The 9,979-nt window shown below is 41.9% G+C and overlaps 1 protein-coding gene across 3 annotated transcripts in view; it reads right to left on the bottom strand.

Annotated features, from left to right (window-relative positions):
• The window catches only part of LOC109297861 (complement component C6-like), a 74,465-nt gene that overhangs the window by 33,282 nt on the left and 31,204 nt on the right, over positions 1-9,979 (bottom strand). For 2 of the 3 annotated variants that reach the window (XM_019517916.1, XM_019517917.1), the window contains exons 14-16: positions 8,697-8,829; positions 5,607-5,798; positions 3,121-3,211 (exon numbers count right to left, since the gene is read on the bottom strand). In XM_019517916.1, coding sequence (XP_019373461.1) covers positions 3,121-3,211; positions 5,607-5,798; positions 8,697-8,829 — 416 coding nt within the window. Of the gene's footprint in view, positions 1-3,120; positions 3,212-3,964; positions 4,160-5,606; positions 5,799-8,696; positions 8,830-9,979 lie in introns of those variants that run through there. The other variant, XR_002097446.1, reaches the window with a different exon arrangement.

The following is a 9,979-nucleotide window of genomic DNA, read 5'->3' as shown; positions in this document are numbered from 1 at the left end:
CCCCCATGGTCCCCTCCCCCAGCCCCTTCTCCCCCACTCCTAGTACCTACCAGCATGGAGTGGCTGCACCAAGGACTGCCCAAATCATCAGAGCAGTCTGACTCTTTGCCAGAGATTCGGAGAGCTTTGAATTGATTCGGACCTTTAAAAATTTGTCCCCTGATTCAATTTGGATTCGGAGATTTGGCCACTGAATTAGGCCAAATCTCCTCTGAATCAAAATCACCACCCAAAGCTTTGCACAGCCCTAGTACTAACTAAGTGTGCATTCGCCTCCCCTAATGTACAGTAGCAAGAGCGGATATTTTTTTTGACACTGAATGCACAGTAGCCTAATTTTACTGTGCATTAATGTATTAGCATGGTTTTTGCCATGGTGCTCTACTGTGCAGTAAAATAGGCTTTTGCACATTAAAGCACATGTGTAGAAATGCCCAGAGAGACTGAATAATTTTCCCAAACCTGACAAAGTGGTTGTGGTAGACCAAGGTTTGAATCAAGATCTACTGCACTAGCAGGTGCTCCTACATGTCAGAATAGCCATGCACCAAACACTACAGCAAGCACACACATCCATAGTTACCAGCGTGGTGTGAAGCTTTGGTCACCGATTCAATTGGGAAAGATTCGGCCCGATTTGGTGGCTAAATCTCCAAATCTGAATTGAATCAGGAAACCCTTTAATCTGTCTGAATTGAATCAAAAGTCTTTGAATCGATTCAGAGTGATTCATATAGATTCAATGATTCAGACATAGATGCAGCTTTAAATGTTTTTTCTACATACCTCACGGTACCAGGTGGTTCCTGAATGCCGAGATGCTGGAGCAGATGGAGAGTCCCATAGGAGCACGGGGGAATTCCCCAGCATGCTCAGCAGCAGACACAGAAGTGGACCAGAAGCACTTCCGGCCCCCTTCCGGGTCTGCCAGGGAGCATGTGGGGCGCCCCCATGCCTCCCCCCCAGCTTGGAGACTGGTGCCACCTGGGTCTGGGGTGGGGGGTACCTGGGTCCCCTGGGAGCTGATTGCTGAGCCAGGGAGGTATGGCTCCCCACCCCCCCAGCATGCTCAGCGGCAGACCCAGAGGTGGACCAAAAGTACTTCTGCTCTACTTCTGGGTTCACTGCCAAGCACGCAAGGGCCCCCCACCCCATGCTCCTGTGGGATGCTTCATCTACCCCATCATCGCAGCATTCAAGACTCATGCCTGGTACCTCAAGGTATGTAGAAAAAACATTTAAAGCTGTGTCTGTGGCCAAATTGCTGATTCAAAGAATCAGCATCGAATCTTTAGATTTAGATTCGGCCTAATCGAATTGGGACAGTGATCCAAATCAGCGAATAGAATCACTGTCTCCGATTTGGACCAAATCTGAATCCAAATTGAATATGGCCCATTTTGCACACCTCTAATAGTTATCATCTCACAACAGAAAAGACACCAAATTTCTCCAAGGTAACAGCATGTTTCCTGGAAGAGTTAGGGACCACTGCACACTATATTGTGTAAACAATGTTTCCTAAAAAAAGAAGAAAAGTAAAGGACAGGGTTCTTTGTCTTACTTGGAATCTTGAGCTAATTTTAATGCTTTTTGTGGGTATTCCAGTGCTGTACAGTTCCAGAGAGTCCATCTTTTCATTTCGTAGCTGTAGTGCTTTACTTGATACACCATCCTCTGATTTATAATTCCTGTTTCATGTTTTCTAGAGGCTCCTTATTCCCATTCATCTTTTCCTACAGATGGCTTTACAAGCCCATGGTATATCATCTTATTTATATATGGACGGGAGGACAAGTAGCTCATTCCAAACCCAAACCAGTGAAGCTCAGAGTCATTTATTATGGGTGCAGTGAGTAAATATCTTTTGTAACCAAATACCTGTTGTGTAAAGTTTTAGTTTTACATGCCAGCTAGACTAAGCAAGTCATCAAGGATGGGATAAAAAGTGGAATGGCCAAAGGCTTAGCTGAATATAAGACTGGTGTGCCTGGAACCCCATTATAGGAGCAACACGTGGGGTAGCAGGAGCACCGTGACCAAGAGGATGGAAAGACTATATATATGTGTGTATGTGTGTGTGTGTGTGTATGTGCATTAAAAGGGAGCCTGCCTTTCCATCCTCTTGGTCACTGTGCTCCTGCTACCCCATGTGTTGCTCCTATAATGGGGTTCCAGGCACACCAGTCTTATGGGCTATGCGTGACTCCAACCACCCCTGTACCATGCCCCAAGCCTCCCAGATGTACCGGATGTTGTTCAGTCTTAGCCGCAGCCCCTCATCTCCCACCATGCCCCAGAGGCGCTCATCAATCACTGCCCCCTTTGGCTGGGGCTTCTCACGCTGCCCCCTCACACTGGGGCTTCTCGCACTCAGGTAGGCTCAGGTGGCCATAGCCGTGCCTGGCCCCCACTCTCCTCCTCGGGGTCTCAAACCCACAGCAAGGCTCAGGCGGCTTCAGCCTTACCTGGCCTCTTGCACTGCCCTCTTTCTCTGGGGCTTCTCGTGCTCAGATAGGCTCAGGTGGCCATAGCCCTGCCTGGCCCCAACTCTCCACCCCTTATCTGGGGCTGGGGTCCGTGGCAACCCGCAGCTGGGCTCCTTACTTGCTGCTCCACCAGTAGCAGGCACCTCAGTGCCCTGCTACATAGGGTACAAAACAGAAATGAGAATATGGTTATGAAAATGACTACTTCTGAGGTGGAAAAAAATGTGTTCATATTTACTCAATGAAAGGATAGAAATCCCAAATACATGGAGGTATAATAACAATAGTATGACCAGGACTGGTGAGATTTCACACATGTAATTCAGGTTAATAAGACTACTAGAGAGTGGGACTTTTAGAAGTCTGTAATAGGTGAAATTAGAAGAAAAAGGAAGAAAGGAAGGAAAGTAAGTCTTTAGTGCCAGGTGCCAGAGCATGGAATGGAAAGACTACATTTTAACATGCTGACCACTGGAGGACCTTATTGCTAATGCTACAGGCACAGTAGCTATATTTCAGTCTGTATAAATAATGATTATCCTAAGGTTGTTCTTATTGTTCTGTGCTGTTTTACGATCGCAGTAAACTACTGTTCCATTAATCAAATAGCTGTGTTAAGTATATAACTTACCCACAGTCCTCTGAGGGTGACATGCAAACACATTGAGATCCAACTTGTTTTTGTCCTGGGCTACAATTACCTCTAGCTTTAGTTTGCTCATCTGAAAAATAAATAAATTATATATAAACAGAATCTTAAAATGCTGCTGTCAAAACTAGAGAGTATTTATTTGATTTTAGCCTAGTTTCCCATGACAGCAGGCAATGGGTCTAATCCTTATTCTACCAAGGAGTCAGGTATAATTTCAATATTTAGAAGCAACATTAAAAATGTAAATACAAACAGAAAGTGCATTACATAAAAGACAGAATTTCAAAGAGTTTCCAAAAATGAAAAATGATGCCAATCCTGCTGCTGTATGCTCTTACCAACTGATTTTTTTTTGTCTTTATGGCTATTTTTTTTGTTATTATGTTTGCATTGTGTTCATCACAATAATATTCTGATAATTACAGAAATTAAAATGAAAAATCCTCACAAACCTCCTCAAGTTCTTACTTGTATAGAATGTAAAATAGAACAAGTTCTGAAATGAAAGGCCTTCCCCTTAACTAGCCCATCATGCTAGCTATAAGTTGTAGTTCAGCCCTGGAGACAGATGGCAAAGGGCATTCCAATAGAACCTAGCTGTCAGGAAAGGGCCTAGGCAGTTTCTGAGATGGCCAATTCAAGATTAAAGGATGAAGCTGTCACATATTTTCACTTGTCTGCATCACTAAAGAGGTGGGGGTAGATTTATGCGCTAATTCAAGGTGCTATCAAATGGCTTGGAGGTAACTCCCCAAAGAAAGTGGATTACACTGCTCAGGTTTGGAGAAGTGTGAATGTGAGGTTTACCTCGGGCTTGGTTTACATTTTGGAAAAGTACTGAGTTGTTTCAAAGACTCTTCTCAAGATACTCAAGCCATCCCTGGGTTAGATAACCATGGTGAACCTCATATCAAACAGGAAAGGTTGCAGTTGTGGACTGTATATTGGTACTGATGGGTCCCTTGTATGAGCTCCACAACCTGAGTAGTAGTATCCCTCTCCCAAGCTCTTCTGAATACTGTAGTACACAAAATATGAAGATGAAGACTGAACTCACCAGTAAAGGGATACCTTTAGGATCCAGCTAATTAAAAACTTACTTCCAGACCTTTTGCAGCAGCATCTGTGCAGCAAGAGACATATGCACAATTAAGTGCTGCATTTTCATTGGAATGGAAAGAAATGATAATGCATAGTATGGCTCCCATTCTTTGAATATAAATTGTCACATGGCATTTTCCAAAATGAAGCAGATCACTCTTTACCTCTTTTGTAGAAACATGATAGCCAGTCTAAAGCTTAACTTTCAAGCCATGGTAGGGGGTCGGACTAGATGATCTTCTCAGGTCCCTTCTGACCCTAGAAACTATGAAGACTATAACTTAAATAATAATCAGACATCTTACTTTTTCCTTTTTTTAAAAAATATCCTCTGTTAAGTATTATTTCATATGACACCTAAGGGTAAAGCTATATTCATTGAATATTAAGGTGTTCAAGGCTCCTTATTTTAATAAAGAAAAAAGTCTATGTGATCTGAGCTGTTTGTAAAAGAACCTCTCTCTTTAGTGAGGGAAACTGTCATTTCCTGTCTTAAAAAACAGGCAATTCCTTTTTAAGAGAGGGGAAGAAAATGGCCTGAAATAAGTCAGTAAAAAAAACCCTGTTGGAAAGTGCTAAAAAAACAGCAAAAAACTGGACTGGTTGACAAAAAAGTTGTTGAGTAACAAAATGAGTAGTTTGGCTGTAACCAGAGAGACAAAATAATTTACTGCAGGGAGGGACAGGAGGAAGGCAAGTCAGACCCATACAAAACATGACAGCTTATGTTATTGAAAATATTTAATGATGCCAACTATTCTGCAGCCTTGAATCTCAATTTCTAAGGACACAAATCAAGAAACTAGCCAAACCTGTTCTTTATTGCCAACTGCCAGCTTCCAATAACTTGTATCTTACTCATTCTCTAAGAAACTTCAAAGATTAACAGTAACTGAAGTGGTCCAATTCCTTCCATTCAAGTCTAAACCAGAGGCTCATGATGGACAACTGTTTTGTCATGTCCAAAGCCTCTTGTGTGGAGTTCCACAAGAGTGTATCAAACTATATGAAACTACTGGGAAAGTTGGTAAGAGCACCCATGCCAAAATTTCAGCAGTATGCAGGTAACATTCAATGCTATACCTCTTTTGCTTTCACAGTGTTCAGTTGGTAGAGTTTATTTTAAACAAAGGTATGCTATGAATACAGGATTACTGGATGAAATTCTGTGGCACTCTCTCATGCAGGAAGTCTAATCAGATTAATATAACAGATGAATTTGATCGTCTTTCTTGGCCTTCAAATGTACCACCCAACACTCACTGTAGTACATTCAGTTAGAGAGTTATAGTTCCAATGCATTTTGAGATACATTTTTACTAGTTGCTTCCAGGGATGTATTAATTGCTTAACAGGGTACTAACCTTTTTCACAGGTAAGTGTTCTCAAAATAGGAGGGATCCAAGACAGGTCTTTCCCACAAGTGTAATATGCTTGTCCAGTGATAACAAAGCCAGCTGGGCATCTTAGCTGGATGGTTTCACCCATGTTGTATTCGTGTTTAAATGGGGAGATTGCAACAACATCGGATACTGATGGCTTAGAGCAGAGTAATGCTGTAGTAAAGATAAGATTTGAATACATATTGTGTTGTTGTAATAAACGTGGTCTTTACAGCATGTCATAAATGGGTGAGTTATAAATCTATTGTGAAAATAAAGCAAATGAAGTTGCACATTTTTGTCATGTTTGAGTTTTTAAAGTTTTTCAACTCACTCAAGTGGCAATATTCTATATATAAAATATTTCTCTATCAATGACTTGTATGGAAATTCTATTAATTTTATAATTAAATTATACTATTTTTCTACTAATGTTATATGACATATGTTGGCACTGACAATTTAAAATGACCCCTGACAGGACATTCTTTGCAACATGTTACAGGTATTAAATTCTACTTGCCAGATTTATTTTCAAATTGTCTATGAAATTAAAGGTCAAAATTAAAGTAAATGGCAGTTGAAATATTTCATATATATTTAATTTAAATTCATAATGTTCACTCTGTTCAACCTTAAAATTCAAGTCCAGGTTGTTGCTTTGGGTTCTTGCAAAACATTGGAAATCCTAAATTTAACAATGAGAGAGCAATTCTTTTTAAATTAGATTACGTTGTAATCACATCTAAACAAGGACCTCATGGTTGAGGTTTATAAAGCACCATGGATGGTTTAGACACACATATACAGTTAAAATTAATGGAAAAAAAGGAGATTTGTCCCCCAAACACACTTTAAAAATATTCACATTATATTGCCTTATGTATCTGTCCATTCCTGAGAATTCTGTTCAATATAATTATTAAAAATGTAAGCCTTATTAAGATAAGTCTGGAAATGAAAAATAAGGCCTATTGTCAACGACATTTAAATTTAGACTGGCAAAGGCTCTAGAAAATATAAGATAAGTATTTTCTACATAACCTAACAGTATAGTGTTACTTATAGATCATACAGACCCTGATAGACGTTACACTAAAGACATGGTTAACTGGTTAATCATGTTTTAAGTACTGTGGCCACACAAAACATGTGTAATAACTTCGGGCATTTATACTTTTTGGTTCCGCAATGTGCTGAAGATCTGCCACTTCAGAGCAAACTTGATTAATTGAGTTTGCTCCGCATGCGAGCTGACGTGCTGCACCGTGTCATGTGCAGTTCTTTAAGTGGCAAAATGCTGTGGTGCTTGCATGTGTAAAAATGCCCTTTGTGGCTGGTTCCCATTATGCCTTAAAATGAATGCACGGCCAGCGCTCCCAACCTTAGGAACACACCAGAGCCCTTGAAGACTCTTGTGTCCTACCAAGGCTGGGAGTCCCAATCGCCTGATTGGGGCTTCCAGCCAGGACAGTGAATCAGAGACCTTAGCTCAGAGGTGCACAGTTATTTTGGCTGGCAGGCCACTTACAGAGTTTTGGTGAGTTGAGGGCCATACACAAAATCTTTCAAAAGATATCATTTTAATAATATATAGATTAAAAACTAATCATATACTAAAAAGCAAATATCTACTATAACTTATTTTAATCTTATATCAGAAAGTAAGTTTTGACCTGATTTATATTTTTTTGAGTAGTGTATAGTTTTCCACTCAACACACTGGACAGCTGGAGAGGGTGGAAGGTGGCCAGGAGCTGGAGCTGGAGGCCCTGCACACTAAGGCAGGAGCTGCCCAGCTGCCACTTCCCCCTCAACTTGGCTGGGCATGTGGTGCCTGTCACACATCCCTATAGCTGCCATCACTTCCCCATGCTATCTGCTGCCTGGAGTAATGCAGCAGAGGCAGGAGGAGCTGCTGGAGGTGGGGGGAGCCAAGCAGTATGTGGGAGGCTGCAGCCACACTGGGAGCACCCCTGCTGGGAAGCTGTGCACGCTTGCTGAGACCAGGGCCATGGGTGGGCATGGACAGGAGCATGGCTCAGGCTGCCCTGGGCAGGAGCAATCAAGGCTTAGCCCCAAGTGGAGTGCCACAGGGACAGCCATGGGCCAGATACAATCAACTGGCAGGAACCTGTCTGTGGGCTGAAACCAATCAGTTGGCAGGCCAGATTCGGCCCACAGGCTGTATTTTGACTACGCCTGCCTTACCTCCTGTACATTCCTTCAGCTGGAAGCTTGAGTCCCATAGACTCCTTCAGCTGGGAGCCCCAGTTAGATGATAGGAGCTTCCAGCCATGGGAGCACATAGGGTACCTATACATGAGTGTGAAGACTGCTCCAACATGCTGGAATTCCAGTGCATCAGAGCAGACTTGATTAATCAAGTCTGGTGGAGGGTGCCAATTGCTGCACTCCAGCAGTCTCCTATGTCTTGTGTATCAGCGTCTCCATACTTAAAGACGGTGGTGGGGGCACTTGAAATAAAGCTCATTGAACGAGCTTTAGGTCAAGCGCCCCTGCTGCCATTTTTAAGTACCAGGACGCTGATACAGGAAATGCGGTAGTGCTTTAATTAGAGCGGCTCCCCCCACCCCCAAAGCATGTGCAAAAGTTCCCACAGAGCCTTTGGCTCCCCTCTGTTCCCATGACTGGAAGCCCAGATCAGCTGACTACGGCTCTCAGCCACAGGAGCACAGGGGAGCAAAGCTTGTCATTTCCCACTACATGGCACTGACAATAGGGTGCAATTGGGATCTGATCCCGATCCCACAGCTGTACCTCTTGCCAAGCATGTATGGCATGGCAGCAGACACAACTGCTGGGATCATGTATCAGATCTTATTGAGCTTTTAATTTAGTGTCTGTCAGCGGCCAGAGTTGGAACAACTGATAGACTGTAAAAGAACAAATCTGACAACCCAAGAGGACTTTGGTCATTTCCAACATTTATAAAACAAGGATTAATTTCTTTTTAAGCCTTTCTAACAGATTCTGTTAGGAAAACCTGAACTATTTGTATTTCCTATATTTGTTCCTGTTGCCAAGCCTAACTGTTCTCCAGTTTCTTACGTTGGCACTCAATGGGCTGCTGGATCCAGGTTTGATCTGGTAGACACCTAAGGAACTGATACCCAATGAGATCATATCCAGTCATGCAGGCAATCTCAGCTTCTTCTCCCACAGCATAATAATTTTTTTCATTCTACAATTAAACCATATTCTGGGTAAGTGGAATGGACACTGACACAAGAGAAAGACATTCAAAATAGTATTTTAAAAGTTTCATCATACTGCAGTTGTCATAACAATTTGTCTATCCATTTATTAATATTCTAATTTTTGTTTACCCCATCATGCGGTGGTCCCAAAATTAGTGGCCATTAAATGCTGCCTGAAACAGAACCTACACACATTATCTTGCCTTTAGATGTTGGTGGATTTTGCTGGGATCATCTGATCCCAACACTCTTTCCTGCCCAAGTGCAAGGGGGCTGGACCCGATGATCTGTAAGGTCCCTTTGAGCCCCTAACAACTATGAAACTATGACTCTGTTAGAGCTCTATGATATGGGGAATGGCTGTCTGGAAGAGGGAGTCTCATAGTATGTCTATATACAATAGTATGCAGTACATATAGCTTTCTGTTGGCATGCTAGGAAAGGGCTGGTAAAAGACTGTCAGGTCAACATAAAAAATATTGATTTCCCCAAAATTAAAAGTTTTACACAACTACATCATCATTTTTTTTTACTGACACAGGACTCATATACACACAATGGACATTCATCAGAATCTTAAAATGAGTGCTGTCTTATCCTTTTAAAATCATTCACTCTGTAAGCCCCTTTGCAGCAGATTTATTTTTTCAGTCTTTTTCTTTTAAGGTTTGATACTGGAGGAAGCATTAAGATATCACCAGTCACTCCAGTACACAGATGATTGTGTGCTGCCCTTATCTTATTACTTAGTGTAGCCAACACAATGCGAGATAAAAAAAAACAAACATTTTTTTTAAATTGAAGTTAGGAAATATTTAGAAGCAGGCAGAAGTATAGCCATTGAAGAAAACGGGGGGGGGGGGGGAGAAGGCAGGGGAAAAGAAAATATACAAAAGAATGTGAGAGAAAAAAGGAGTAAGAAAGACACTTTCAGCTAAGAAAAAACCTCTGTGTAAAACATGAACTGCCAACTTAGATTTTGGAGCTTTCTACTATCAACCACTGATAAATAGTTTCATAGTTGGTAGGGTCGGAAGGGACCTGAGTAGATCATCAAGTCCAACCCCCTGCCCTGGGCAGGAAAGGATGCTGGGGTCAAACGACCCTGGCAAGGTATCTATCTAGCCTCCTTTT

The sequence above is a fragment of the Gavialis gangeticus genome, unplaced genomic scaffold, assembly GCF_001723915.1.
Source record: "Gavialis gangeticus isolate Ggan-Ray unplaced genomic scaffold, GavGan_comp1, whole genome shotgun sequence".
Taxonomy (NCBI): Eukaryota; Metazoa; Chordata; order Crocodylia; family Gavialidae; genus Gavialis; species Gavialis gangeticus.
This window is presented reverse-complemented; position numbering and strand designations above follow the sequence as displayed.